At 42.2% G+C, this 15,618-nt stretch overlaps 1 protein-coding gene across 1 annotated transcript in view; it reads right to left on the reverse strand.

Annotated features, from left to right (window-relative positions):
- The window catches only part of PDE9A (phosphodiesterase 9A), a 98,960-nt gene that overhangs the window by 46,177 nt on the left and 37,165 nt on the right, over positions 1-15,618 (reverse strand). Inside the window, exons 5-6 of the mRNA XM_015419739.1 lie at positions 2,214-2,268; positions 855-925 (exon numbers count right to left, since the gene is read on the reverse strand). Of these exons, the coding sequence (XP_015275225.1) occupies positions 855-925; positions 2,214-2,268 (126 nt within the window). The remainder of the gene's footprint in view (positions 1-854; positions 926-2,213; positions 2,269-15,618) is intronic.

A 15,618-nucleotide genomic window follows, 5' to 3' on the forward strand; every position in this document is an offset into this window, starting at 1 on the left:
GAGTTCTGTGTTTGGAGGGGGGAGGGAGGGAGGGAGGAAGCACTCTTGCTGTCCCATATGCTGGATCCTGCTTTGGCATCCTAAACGTGTAGTTGTTACATCTCAACCATGGCAAAGTCATACTGACTTCCAGTATGCTGGCTGGAGTTCCTTGAGTTTCCTGGTTTTGGAAGCATCTGGGGGGGGGAGGGGAGCCTGTAGCTGCTAAGTAACCAAAACAGGATATTTTTCCTTTTCTCATATCTGGAAAGGCAGTATATAGCCTAAAATCACAATCGTTGGAAATAAATCGGAGGAAGAAAGTGGAAGAGATGTATATCAAGACAGACGTGGGGATGGACTGCAGACTTTGTTAACGATTCCCAGGCACCAGTCCTGTGCATACTTAGTAATATTCCCCAAAGCGGCACTTACTTCTAGGCAAACGTGTAGGATCTGACTATATTAGTGCAATCTTATGCAGTGTTACTTGATTTCAAGGGGCTTAGACTGGAGAAACTCTGCACAGGATTGCACTGTAAGATGTCTGAGCCTTGTTTGGGGAATATGTACCCCACAAGAAGGGTTGTCTTGCCAACTGATGTACAGAATATGATTATGAAAGGTATGCATTAAAAGAAACGGGTCTATACATGATCTTTTCAAATATTCATTCTAACCAGATAATAAGGTATGTAAAACTAGAAGCTTACTTTTAGATGTATTTTATGTCCCTCCCCATGCAGATAATGTTATATCTCACAAAACATGAAGGTAGAACAAATATTCATAAAAAGGTATACCCCCTCAGGTCTCGTACCTTCTTTACACAAAACAGTTCCAAGTTTCAATTAGGGGGAAAAAATGACACTCACATTCAACTCTTTTCTCCAACATTGCCAAGTGATTAGCTACTTCAGTTCTCAGTTCATTGATTTTAAATACCCTGGAGGGGGGGAAAAGATCTCATATAGGAATGCAAGCACTTATTTTTTATAGCTGCACAATTAAGTAATTTTATTAGAAACCCGAGTCCCTCGTTCTCCTAGTGGGAAAACACACCAAAGACTTTGTATGAATTTAAAGATTTTTTTTTAATTCCACCTTTGAAGAAGCCTTAATAACAAGCTGCTGCTGCCCCGGTACAGCCGTCTGTTGGTAATAAGGATTCCAATGTGCAACTGGAGTTCACTCAGCCCACAAGCCTTTCACATTCATTTGAATGAAGTAGGAAGCTTTGAGCATGAAGCAGTCTGCTGTGAGGATATTCAAAGCTCTCCATTAAATGTCTGGCAAGGACTCTGTTCTTGTCACACGTCAGACTCTGGGCTGGGGTCTTAAAGATTCTAAGAAGTGTACATAAATGTTTACTTTCTTAATGTAAATACCTGATTTTGATTCCTGATAAAATAATACTTCCCCTAATGCTGTGTTTACCATCCCTAGCTGGTGGCCAGGGGGGACCTGGCAACCCTAGTCTATACTACATTATTTTTCAGTTGCACAGCAGCTTTCAGTGGTGCTGAGTTCTTACGGTCTCAATCACTGGCTTTCAGATTTTTAGTATCAGAGAACTTTTCCATGTTGACTTGTTTGCCAAGGAGCCATTGCATATCTGCCATGGAATCCCTGCTAGTTGCAGAAGGTTCTGGGAAGTTTCTAAATGCCACACATTGCTGTTCCAGATGGAGTGAGGATGAACCCTGGCACAACCCTTAACAGCTGTTAAAATGGGCAAACTGTTCTCCCAAGGGAAGTGTTTCTGTCATTGCTGGTCTTCTTATGGAGTTCCTAACCCCAAGAGTTCCCTGAAGACCACTTAAGGTCCAAAAATCACTGGGATTAGAATAGTTTTACAAGAGTGGAAAAACAGGCATCCTTTCCCTCCCAACAGAGATCCTATCCATATAGGTGAAGAGTTTCTTTCCTTGTTTAAGTTAAAAGATGGCAGAACAAAGTGCAGGGTGATTCTACACATGTTTACTTAGAAGTAAATCCCTGTGGGTTCAGTGGGATTTTCTCCCAAATAAAGGTGCATAGGATTGCATTAGTTCACTTTTCTCTTCTTGACCAGTCTGCATAAATGCCTCAGTGATTCAGGCATACCTTATTTGGTGCACTGAATAGCACCCCAAAAGCTGCAGGGCCTGTTCTAAAATATGCTATTCAGAGGTGGTTATGTACAAATCTACACATAACGACAATATCATAGAACAACCTTGTAAACATTTTACCTTGAGAATTGTTCAACCACCTGTGCCAGCAAATTCTGGATCAATTCTTCTTTTTCTATAAAAACAAATGAAATAAAAAAGAAGCTATGAGACGATGATAAGAAGCTGGAAGAGAACAGATTCCAAATTCCACACTAACAATAGGACTCCAGAAAAGAACAACTTTAGCAAAACAGATAAGTTTAGCCATTCCCAGCAAATCAATGCTTGCAAAGAGTTGCCACTGTGGAGAAGATCAAAGGTTCGAGTAACCCAGCATCCCTTTTGTCCTTGGTGTAACTGCAGGTGTTATGCAAACCTATAGAAAGGGGGCAGATGTTTGTTGATATTAAATTACGCTCCCAAGAATGAAGACTGGTATCCTTTATAAATGGCATTCTCAGCAGAACAACTGCAGGTGTTCTTTTTAGTCACACAATGATCACCTTGAAAAGAAAAAAAATTACTTTAGATACTCTTATATTTGAAGACGGAAAGTGTTCTTGGGTAACAGTCTAAACTAAATTGGTTTTTCCTTTCAGCCAGAGATTTTGAGCCACCAGTCCTTGAAACCTTAATTTTTAAAAAATTTATTTTCTAATCTACAAAACTACAAGGTCAGGGTAGCGGAATAACCTAAAATAAAGAGTAACACGGATACATAATACAGAAGTATAAGTTTGTTGATACATCTCTGTTATCTTAGTAGTAAAACATGAAAATTACTATTGCAAAAGTGTTAAGCAAGCAATCACAATCTCTTTAACTAAGATGTAAATATCATAGAAATAAAGTTATGCTTTAAAAGTAAACAACAGGCTATCAAAGTTAATCTGTTTTGCAAATTCCTTTCCTCTTATCAAAGTCCAAATTAATTTTTAGCTGGTTTAGGGGCAACAGCTTCAGGATCAAAGAGTTTTGCCAGACTCTTTGGGATGGTATCACAGCCTTCCCCATCTTTCTCTTCTTCTTCTTCTTCTGTGTCTTTGTTCTCCTCCACTTTCTCAGGTTCATCTTCTGCTTTCTGTTGTTGCTTCAGGAACATCCGCTTTATTTCTTTCTCGCTGAAATTTTTTTTTTGAGTTCCTTTTGCAACATATCCTGCTTGACGTTAAGGTTGGTCATCTGATCCAGTAGAGGGCGCAAAGCTACATCAGTCAGTTTGGGAAAGTCTGTGGTTACTTCCAGTCTGGTAGCTGGAGATGCTGTGCTGGCAGTTCGTATTATAAGTTTCGCTTTTGATGCCATTTTTTCTGCTCACTGAGTCATTGTTTACACAAGAAGAAAGTTTAAAAATTCTCCGTAAGTCTAGAATTCATCGCTTTCTTGCTGGTCTGCTGCACACTTCATCATAATCCGCTTCCTTTGAGCTGCCCTTTCAGCCTCCTGCTTTAAGCTCAGTCATTTCGGGATTGGGCATTCCCCTTCCGCTTGTTTGGGGCTTTGGGGAGGCTTTACTAGTAGCGATTTATTGATTGTTTGCTGGATCATGGCTTCACTCATGTTTGTACTTGCGTTCGCTTGGCATGTAGAGAGGATCATTTCTTGGGATCCTTGTGTGCTCTGTCCGGTGTGTGCCTCTTAGTGCCGTGCTGGCTCCGTGCCGCGGGGGCCTATCGGGGAAAAAAGGTGCCTCAATCCCTTGGCTTCCGCCTTGAGAGAGGAACCTCTCGTACCCCAGGCTGCGGCCCCGGGAGGTCCAAGTTCAACTCAGCCCCCCCCATCAACACGTTTGTGGGGCGCTCACATCAAAGCTGTGATAGAGGACACCCGCCTGCAAGTTGCCAAAACCGGAAGTCCTTGAAACCTTAATTTTGTTCAAAGTTCTAGTTATCTGAATTCACTATGTGTTTCTCCAAGTACCCCTACATTTCCTTAACTCTGTATAAAGAACACTGGTCCCGGTCACACAGGAGGATTTGCCCCACAAGAGGGACGGATCGGGGGCGGATCCAATGGGCGTGATCACACAGCAACATCTGGGAAGCGGAGCGCACCCGTCCCCGATCCGTCCCTTACCGCCGAAACTGCGCATCAAAAAAACCCCTAGGAAACACTAGTACCTACCTGAAAATCCACATCAAGGGCGGCCGTGGGATCGCTGGCACGCCTGTCTCCAGCAGCATGCGAGGCCCCCGGCCAAACTACGTAGGCGCGCACATGCGCAGCGGGCTGCCTTGCTCTCCGTTCCGTGGCTTCCCCCCTGGCATCTGATTGTGCCAGGGAGAAACTGCGTGGTGGCTCGGGGGATCTGTCTGATCCCGCCACCACGCGTCTCTTTTGATGCGGCTCAAAAAAGCAGCGCTTTGGCTGTGTCTTTTCCCCCAGTGTGGCCATTCTTATTCATACAAAACTCAGGCTAACAAATACATTTTACCTGTAGGCAAAAAAAGAGGCATTCAACCAGTATTTTGTGAGGGTGGTTTGGAAAGTCATAGCAATTTTTAACAGCCATTTTGCTATTATTTTCTATAACAACCTCACAATATCCTTTTAAGCACTATACTTTGATAAGCCAGTGAAAGACAGTTTTAAGTTCTCCAGCTGATAGATAGGGCCTGTTCATTAACAAATACTCAAACGTATAAAAAAAACAAAAAGAGGAGAAAATAAGAGGGAAAAATATGAAAAAATATAAAGAACTCAAAACTACTTATTTTCCATGCCTGGAGACAATTAGAACAAATCCTAACATAATGAATATATATACACACCTATAGAAAAAAGCATATTTAATTCAAGTCAAAGTGAGAACAAAACCTGACAAGTTAATTAGTTCCCTTTCCAGATAAGAAAACAGGTTCAGTAGAAACGGGAAATAGCACAAAATATAGAGAGGGTTCAGTCAACAGAGTTTTGGACTGGGATTTGAATTCAAATTAAATCACAGCCAAGTATGCACTGGGCCAATATCCCCCAGCTTCAGTTAGGGCAGGGAAGAACCCAGAGAACTGAAAGCCAAATTCACACAACCCATGCTCTGTAAAATTGAAAGAACAACCTATTTCAAAAGATTGTTCAGAGGATGGATGAGATTATCGTAAAATGCCTTGCAGACTTACTTCAAAATAATTTATAATGGCCTTTGACCTCATTATAGAGATAGCAAGGCTTCATCTAAGAAACATAGGATTGAAGTAGCCCTTATAAAAAGGGCACCAAACTTATTGAAAAGTATCTTTCAAAAGGTAAGTGGATAGCTTGAAACTGGAGTGGGAGGAAGTATTAGGTAGAGCTTGGTAGCTTTTCACTGTGTATATAGAACACTTGACATAGTGTGAGATATAGTAGTTAGAGTGCCTGACTGGAATCTGGGAGACCCAGGTCCAAATCCTACTTAGACAGGAAGCTCACTGCGTTAGTTACTCTCTTTCTAAGCCTGACTTGCCTCCCAGGGATGGGACAAGGGCGAAGGAGCATGCACGCCACCATGATCTCCATGGAAGTGTGGTGGGATAAAAACATGATAAGAGTGAGTTTGCAGTCATTAAGTTGCAGATTTCCATGTTAACTGGAAAGAACTACAGAAATGCCAGAGGACAGAATTACTGTTGAGAATTATCTTGGTGAACTTAAACATGGAGGTATAAGCAGCAATCTAATATTCAACAGAAAAATAAAAGACTGGTTTCCAAGATGTATGATAATTAATCAACTGCTTTAAAAAGAATTGGGGGATGATTATGGCAGACAATAGACTGTACGCATTCACCAGTGTGTTGAGTGATCAAAACAGGCTGATGAGCAGAATAATATCAAGACACTGAAAAAAATTGCATCCCTCTACTTGGCATAGGGTTGTTGATGGCTATATACCCATGTGAATGTCTGGCTTCATTGTCTTACGTAAGCTTATTTGACAAAGCAGTAAGGATTCAGAGAGTGGCTGAAGGTTCTTCCACACCTGTCGCTTGCAGTATGGTCCATAGTTAAAATGGCCTTTAGCAGTGTAGGATTGCTCTGGAAATGATATTGATGCTGCTTCCTCACCAGCAGTGAGCAGGACTGGAGTGCATTGCCTTAATTCCAAATAGTTTGTCTATGCACGCTGGCAATGGATACTCCCTGGCACCATGCAGAAACAGCTGTCCATTTGCTCCACCCTGCAGCATGGGATTTTTAGTGCACCCAAAGAGAATTTTTGTAGGTGTGTATTTCATGATGGAAATTAAATTCATACATGCAATGATGACTGGGAAATCCGACTCAGAGACCTACAAGGAACAAGGACATTTATGAATGCCCATGTCAAGCCTTCCCCTGGCCTCTTAATGTTTTTGCAACCTTGCTGGGTGCCCCTGGATATATCTCTGATTTTCCTTGCACAGGAAAAAATCAATTATAATGGGAACATATATATTTTGTTTTCATATGGATATGAGGTATTTAAAAGCTGTTACATAACAAGCATAGTAAAATGTAGACACAGTGGTGTTCTCAAAACATGGAGGATTTCTGAGTGCTCTGGTATATTACTACAATGACAGCTGTTAATTGTACAATACAACACAGACTCCCTTATGCTATTTATTTTCTGATTACTGTATCTTGCTGGAGAGATTCTCTCATCTGATTTGTCTATAGAAGGGGATCAGGAAACAAAGAACTCAATTGCTGCTGCTCAGTTGCATGATGGCAAGCAGTGCTGAAAGCCAATGGGAGGTTTATGAGGCAATCCAAAGGGATCTGTCAAGGATGGGCGAGTGGGCATCAACATGGCAAATGGGGTTCAATGTGACCAAGTGCAAAGTTATGCACATTGGGGCCAAAAATCCTAACTATAAATACACGTTGATGGGGTCCGAACTGGCAGAGACTGACCAGGAGAGACATCTTGGAGTCATAGTAGATAACTCACTGGAAAATGTCGAGACAGTGTGCAACTGCAATAAAAAAGTCCAACACTATGCTGGGGATTATTAGGAAGGGAATTGAAAACAAATCAGCCAGTATCATAATGTCCTTGTATTAATCAATGGTGTGACCTCATTTAGAATACTGTCTGTAATTCTGGACACCACACCTCAGAAAGGATATTATAACATTGGAAAAAGTGCAGAAAAGGGCAACTAGAATGATAAAAGGGTTGGAACACTTTCCCCATGAAGAAAGGTTAAAGCGCTTGGGGCTCTTTAGGTTGGAGAAATGATGGCTGAGAGGTGACATGTTCGAAGTTTACTAGATTATGCGTGGCATACAGCAGGAAGAGAAAGAAGAACTTTTCTCCCTTTCTCACAAATCAAGAACTCGTGGGCACTCAATGAAATTGCTGAGCACTTGGGTTAGAACAGATAAAAGGAAGTACTTCTTCACCCAAAGAGTGGTTAACACATGGAATTCACTGCCACAGGAGGTGGTGGCGGCTACAAGCATGGACGGCTTCCAGAGGGAATTGGATAAACATATGGAGCGGAGGCACACACGTGGCAATTAATCACAAGGTATAGATAGGAACTCTTTGTCTGGGGCAAGTGATGTTCTGTAATTCTTGGTGCTTGGGGGGGGGGCAAGAGTGGGAGGGCTTCTAGTGTCCTGGCCCCACTGCTGGACCTCCTGATGGTCACTGTGTGACAGAGTGTTGGACTAGATGGGCCATTGGCCTGATACATTATTTTATGAGGCATATGTTCGCTTCCCATATTGGTTGCCTGCAATAATTCAAATTGATTTCTATGCTGCTTTCCCTCCCCCAACATCTTGCATTCCTTTGTTTGCAATAGTTTAATTTAAATTTTGAAAACTTATTCCTACTACATTTCAAGCAGGCCATTTGCAAGGCCAGCAAATGTTTAGTCCTACACTGTGTTGGTTTATGCTGATTTTAGGGCTAAACTTTTTTTTAAAAAAACCTCTTTATTAGGATATCACAATACGTAAACTTATAATTCATGTAACAAGTTATCTCATATCCTTTTTTCTTCCATATACCCCTCCTTCTGACTTCCCACAATGCTCAAACTTCCAATTCTCTCTTAGCTCACCCCCTTTCCCAATTCTTTAATATTATATATTTATTACAGGTAACGAATCTCTTTATCTCTAAATCTATATATGTTTCAACTTACTGTAAATAACCCTCCATCTTAATAATTGTCTAAGCAAAATAAATTTTTAACATCCCAGTATTTCTCCATATAGTCTTTGAAGTCCTTCCAATCTGCAAAAAAGTCTTCTGCTTCTTGATTTTTAAGCTTTCTTGTCATTTTGTCCATTTCAACCATAAAAAGTAACTTTTTTAACCACTCCCAAATATCAGGAGTTTTTTCTTGCTTCCAACATTGAGCGTACGTCATTCTAGCAGTTGTAATCATATGCCACATTAAAGTCCGTTTTGCAATGTTAACTTCTTCCATTCTAAGTCCCAGAAGAAACACTTCAGGTTCCTTCTTAATTTTACATTTCATGATTTTTTCCAATTGCATATTTCCATAAAAATTCCCAGGATGACATATATATTTCCTTATTCATATTAACTGCCCATTTTACTATCTGCTCTTTCACTGTTTCATCTTCTGTATACCATTTTAGGGCTAAACTTGACTTCATGTTTGATCTCCCATCATTTAGCTTGACCTTAAAAAGAATAGATGGTGGGGGAGGGGGCAAGCTGGATCAGGGCCATGGTGGTTCATTTAAAAAACCCAATAGTTTCCCCATGTGAACTTACCCTGCCCTCATCGTGGCTACAATGAGCCCAGGAAGGAAAGCAAGACAGGCAGCAAGAAGGTGCTTGTCTGTTTTGTCACAATTCTAATAGAAAGTCCAGGTGGGCAGTTTCAATTGTGGGAAATGGTGAAGTGGGAAAACAAATAACCTTCCCTTGCCCCACTACCACATTCTAGTTCCCCCTTCCTGTGCATCTGCTTTTTAAAGCTAAAATATATACCAGGGGACCCAGTCGTATATACACATGTGTGAACATATTGCATCAGAATGCATCATCCATATAGTTTGTTCAAAGCTAATCCTTTGCATTGGAGAGAGAATTTCTGTTACAGGCAGATGAGGGTTAGGATTTGGATGGATGATATATTCTGACACTCTACTTTCATGTGCTTTCATCTACTAGAATATTTCCAAAGCCATTCCTTGGATGAGAAACTGGCCCTAAATGGTCACATAGCATTTAGTGTGTTTGACTACAGAGAGCAATAGTTTGGATAACAAAATCCAAGGTCCTGAGGTGGAAGAAAAGGGATTGCAAAGTGGCTGTGGTAGCTCAGTTCACTTTTGAAAGAATGGAAAGTTCATTTTGTATTTATTAGAGGCAAGTTCCTCAGAATCCTTTAACTGTCTTCGCACCATTAAAGTGTGCCAAGGCAAGCACATGTCACAGATTTAATACACCCAAGAACTACCTGTGCTGGATCCAACCAAGGATCTAATGCAATCAATCGTTCCAATAGTGGCTAACCAGATATCTCAGGAAGCTCATCAGGACAGCAAATGGAAGTTATCCTCTCTCTTGCTCCCCAGAAGTTGGGGATCCAAGGAGTACTGCCTCTGAGCACCGGATATAGATTATTAAAACCTCTTCTTTTTGAAAGCCACATTAATATACATTATGGCCCCGGTCACACGGGCAGGATATCGCGGGGGGAGGCGTGGCTAATTGCCCCGGAGGAAACTAACGAGCGACCGGCCGAGCACACGTCCTCGTCGAGGTCCCATGGTTAGGGGGGAGATGCCGACCAGATGGGTATCCTGCAGCGCGGCACAGAAGCCGCGCCGCGTGATCGCACTAGCAATTGCTCTTTGTGCACATGTGCTGTTGGGCGCTGTTGCACAACCTGCGGAGACTTGGGAGACAACCCCCCCTCGTGTGTGACGAACAGCGGCGGGCGCCGGATGCCACGTAAGTCCACCGGAAACGCGATCAGACGCCCGCCCTTGCCCCGCGGCTTCCGGAAACTAGTACCTCGGAGGTACTAGTTTTTTACTCCGCATCTTTGGCGGGAAGCCTCGGGTTAGCCACGGGAGTTCTACGCTTCCCAGATGTTGCGGTGTGATCGCGCCCGGAAAATCCGCCTACCATCCATATCGTCAGCGCGACAAATGCTCCGTGTGACCGCAGCCTATTATAGTTTCTTTAAAAGTAAGAGCCCCATTGTACTCATAATACGTGGAAAAACCCTAACACCTCATTTCTCTATCTGTGGGTTGTTTTTTTAAAAACAACACTTGGATTTCAGCAAATTTGTAGTACTGACACAGACTGTATATCAGCTTCAGATAAATCATGTGATGGATCAATGCACTGCATTCTATTCTGTGCACACTTGCTTAGGAGTAAGTCCTATTGTGCTTAGAGGGACTTACTTCTGAGTAAACAGGCATAGGACTAGGCTCCAAATTACTATTTTAACAGCACATTCCTGAGGATTATACGAAATTAAAGTCTGAACATTTGCCATATGTGGTTAAGCCTCATTTTTATACTGCAAATAAAATTAAAATGAGCACTTTGCTGTGTTTGTTCTTTCTAGTATTAATCAATGTCTGTAACAACACAAAGCAGACATCAGCATAATGAATACCATAACTGACTCTTCTTGTATTTAAAGAATTAATGTCTCTCAATGTTTAAACTATATTCCTAATTAATATTGCTGTATTTGAAGCATCCATTTCATCCAAAATCCATTTTCCTAATGTATATAAAATGGTACATTGCTATTTTGTTTTGCTGCACTGGCAAAGATATGACTGAAGATTTGAATCATTTTAGGATCAAATCACTCAAAGCACAGAATCCAAATAGATCCAATAAGATCCCATTTTATATCATTTTTACTAAGCAGTGATGAACAGCAACTAGCAGAACAGTAAATAAAAAGATTAGTTCTAGTCAAGGAAACAGCTTTCACTTATCTAAGAAAGCAGTTTCAACTTCTGCTGGAAATCCAGGGACTGAAACTAAACAAACAACACATTTTTAATTAAAAATAGCAGGAAAGATTTGTTGCTGCTTACCGTATGCCAGCCACATACAAGGCCAATGCAAACATAAACCCTGAAACCTGTGGATCCCAAATTCATTGCCTCTCAGAACTTTGGCAGTGGCTGAAGCAGACAAGAGAGTGACAAGGCCCCATAAAATGATGGAATAAAAAAGAAAAAAAGAAAAAACCCACCCCTAAATGTTCCACTTTCCCTCCCTCTTGCTGTCAAAACTCACTCGAAGTACTAGCACTTTCTAATCCCGAGACCAGTCAACTGCAGCCTGATGTTTATAGACGTAATAAAAGAATGAAGACGTATGTTTTTATAACCCCAGAGTACAGTAAAGATATATGACTAACAAAGGCAGTTCCTCTTGCCTTAAAGAGACAAAGGTCCCTTTTCCACAGCATTTACATTAACTCTTTCCTTCATTTCTGGACTCATATTGCCTTTTAAGAAATGGGAATTATTCTCTTCTAGTACTGCTGTTAACTTTAAAGTACCCATTTGATTCTGCAAAATGCTTTAAATCTTTATTTGGCTCACCCTTGATAATCTCCCTGAGAGGAACACAGGTTGCCAACATTTCTCTGTTTCTGCAGGGGTTTTTTTTAACCAATTGCGTGAAATAGAAGCAGAAATTCGACAGGTGAAGCTTTCTTCATCTGAAGGCTGGGAAACCTTTGCTCACACTATATTTAACCACACAGGATTGTTGCCAGAAAATGGTTGGGAAACCTAATGAAATCGGGTCACTGTTTTTTCCATGTTAAAGCCGGGGAACTAAGAGTGGATTCTTCAAAGCCCTGAGAATCCTTAGCAGATATCCACCCAGATCACAAGATCAGGATGCAAACCTCACACAGCCTGAAATTGTAGGCCAAGGCTATAAGCCCCAAACCTATTTTTAATTATTTCAGCCTTTTTATCCTGCTCGTCTTCCCAGTCAAGACCCAAAGTGGCACACAAAATGAAAAAGATAAAAAGCAAAGAAAGGGAAATGTTAACAAACAAACAAAAATACAGTATACCACATTCTGGCCTAATCCCAGATCATCAGAGTTATACTCTTCTAAACTTCATTGTACTTAGAAGGGTGTAACTCTATTTAGGATTGTGCTGTTAGGATTTCAGGCTGTGAGCCATGGGCAAGGAGCCAGGGGCCAAGACCCCTTTGGCTGCTGTCCTTGGCTCACACCTTGGGCCACTTGTGGCCTGCAAACAGAGCAGGAGTAGAAGCTGTGAGCATAGCATAAATTTAGCCACATGCTTTTCTGTAAGAAAATGTTCAGTACTTTGTGCCTGGACTTGCACAAATGGTACAAAATTTTCCTCTCTCATTGCGGAGTTGTATATGATTTTACTCGGATACTATGAGCATCTTGTTTTCTTTACACAGACTGCGTTCTACAGATGAAGGATAGCCAAATGGCTACCTGAACAGGCTGTATCTGCCCCACACACTTTTCTTCTGGAATGCAGGGTGTGATCCTATTTAGGACTGCAGTGGAAGACCCTGGATTGCATGGTCAGCGACATATCCTCTCTTTCCTTTCTCTAGATGGTAGAGAATCTCTCTCTCTCTCTCTCTCTCTCTCTTTTCAGATGAATGATTGGTCTTTGCCAACACTATGTGGTAGTTCTTTTCCAACAACCCAGTGAGGGTAAACAGTGCTGACCCAACATTTAGTTCTAGAATTTGACATTATTCCCACATCCAGTGAAAAAGGGGATGCATATCTTTATAGTTCAGTACAGATTTATGACAAAGGGTAGTGCATATAGCACTTGGACATATGGCTATTTTACAGACGGGACCCTCAGGATAATTCTGTGACATAAAAAAAATTACATATTTTTGTCAAGTTGCAGCCAACTTAGGGCAATCCTGTAGGCTTTCAAGGCATGAGATATTAAAGAAGAGAAGAAGAGAAGAGATTGGATTTATACCCCACCCTTCACTTGGAGTCTCCGAGCGGCTTACAAAGTTCTTTCCCTTCCCCTCCCCTCAACAGATACCCAGTGAGGTAGGTGGGGCTGAGAGAACTCTTTCCAGAGCTGTCCTTGAGAGAACAGCCCTGACAGAACTATGGCTTGCCCAAGGTCATCCAGCAGCTGCAAGTGGAGGAGTGGGGAAATTAGAGTCCACATAGTTTGCCATTCCTTGTGTCTGCATAGCAACCCTGATATTCCTTGGTGGTCTCCCATTCAAATACTGACCAGGGGCGACACTGCTTAGCTTCTGAGATCTGATGAGATCGGGTCAGCCTGGGCCATCTTGGTCAGGGCTGTCTTCCAAAGATGAACCCTAAATAATGACTTATGGCACCATCAAAAATGTGTCCTTCCTTCTGCTTTTGTAGATCTAAAATTCATTGTGTCCATTTTTTTGGCCATAACCGTACAATTGCCACTCAAAATATTCCTAGATATAGGGATGTACTATTTTCAAAAACCTTTATTTTGGCAGGTTAACTTCTTGGGGGTGGGGGTGTCACTTTTTTCTTCCAATATTTTTTCAGTGAACTGCAGAAGGTTTACACCGTTGCAGTTAATATGTTACAGCTGCAGGATAAAACGCAGCTTCTCCCTGTGGCTGTCTTTTGCATAGTCACGCCTTATTTTGTATGTAGAACTCTCAGCAAGGTTTCTGGACTGACGTCAATGGGAGCTCTTCCCAGAACAAGCGCATGACATTCAATAGAGATTCATGCTGTGGATACAACACCTGCAGTGTGAGAATGAAGAGGAATATTTGACCTCCTTCTCTGAAGGCCGAATTATGTCAACCTTCAGACTTGGACAGCAAACAGATGTGCTCTAACAAGGAAACTTCGCTCTTGAGTATGTAACGTAGCAAGTTCCTCAGCTATGATTTCCTGACTAAAATAAGGGGGGGGGACTCTACAAAAGAAGCATTTTAACAGTAGTTGTGTTACTGCATAGCTATTTATTTGCACATACTTAAAGTGCATACAGGTTAGGACCCTGTAGATCTTCCATAGGTATCTTGTCACATTGAATAGACAAAATAGAATGTATTTGGCTATTCCACATTGGAATGGGGTCAAGCTACATGTGACTGCCCAAGTTCTCTGCTTCCAAGTATGTATGCTCTCCCCACCCCCCCACCCCCTCAGCAGCCTTGTGAGAGCCCTGTTCTGATCAGAGTGAGGGGAACTAATACTTTCCCACCTTCAATAAGGATAGGTCCATCAATGACTGATGGCCATGGAGAATAAAGGGAACCCCCATAGTCAGAGGAAGCTAACCCCTGAATGCCTGTGCTAGGAGTCAACAACAGGGAAAGGCCTCAGCCTCTATGCCATGTTTGTTGGCCTTCCACAGGAGCTGGTTGCCCACTGTGAAAAATAAGTTGCTGGACTAGATTGCTAGTGGAAATTCTTGAAGTACACATGTAAACTGGCTTCACAATGTGCTCCTGGATCTCTTTGTCAAAGGACCTCTTGTCTGTGCTTGAAGTGAGTGCACGCTTTGGCTAGACAGTGAAGGAGACAATCCTTAATGTTTATTGAAAATATAAAATTAAAACAAGGAAAACAAGTAAAATGCTGTCAGACTGAAAAGGAATCTATATATAATACTAAATCTGGGAAATTATGGAAATGCAAGTAACTAGATGGAATACAAAAGTCACACAAGTATTTGGGGAATAAGCAACAACAAGCAATCAGATGACTTCTAGTGAAAGCTATCCCAGTCAGTCATCCCAGCCCCCAGTGCAAGCTGTCACGGTCCACCAAGCCCCTGGTCAGGGCAGGGCATCCCCCACCCTGAGCTCTTGTTGCCTGCCACTGCTCCAGTCAGCTATGGGGAAAAAATTTAAGAAGTCACTGGCTCTTCAGGTAAATCATACGGTTTCTGGCAATTGCTAGAGCTACTTCTGGTTTTCCCCTGGAAGTGACATTATCACACTTAAGAAGAAGAAGAAGAGATTGGATTTATACCACGCCTTTCACTACCCAAAGGTGTCTCAGAGCAGCTTACAAACTCCTTTCCCTTCCCCTCCCCACAACAGACACCCTGTGAGGTCGGTGGGGCTGAGATAATTCTCACAGAAAGTGCTCTTTTTTCAAGAACAGCTGTGCCAGAATTATGGCTTGCCCAAGGTCATCCAGCCAGGTGCAAGTGGAGGAGTGGGGAATCAAACCCGGTTCTCCCAGATGTATCGTTAGTCCAGAGAAAGAAACCACCCTCCCAGAGTGTTGTGTCCACTGACCGCTACCGGAGGTCAGGGCATATACCCGAGCTTCAGTCTGGGAAGACAATGGGGACTAGGATCCTAGTCCCTCCACTGGGGAACCAATGGGAGCCATGGCGGGAGATTCAAACCCACCAATGGTGACCAAGGGGTGGTCCCCAGGTGTGTATATAGTTGGCCTGCCAGCCGTTTGTCTTTGTCTTGTTGTGTGCCTAATAAAGCGTGCTATGCACCACGTCGTTGTCTGTCGTCGATCCATGC

Source organism: Gekko japonicus, unplaced genomic scaffold (assembly GCF_001447785.1).
Source record: "Gekko japonicus isolate JY-2015 unplaced genomic scaffold, Gekko_japonicus_V1.1 scaffold1906, whole genome shotgun sequence".
Classification (NCBI taxonomy): Eukaryota; Metazoa; Chordata; class Lepidosauria; order Squamata; family Gekkonidae; genus Gekko; species Gekko japonicus.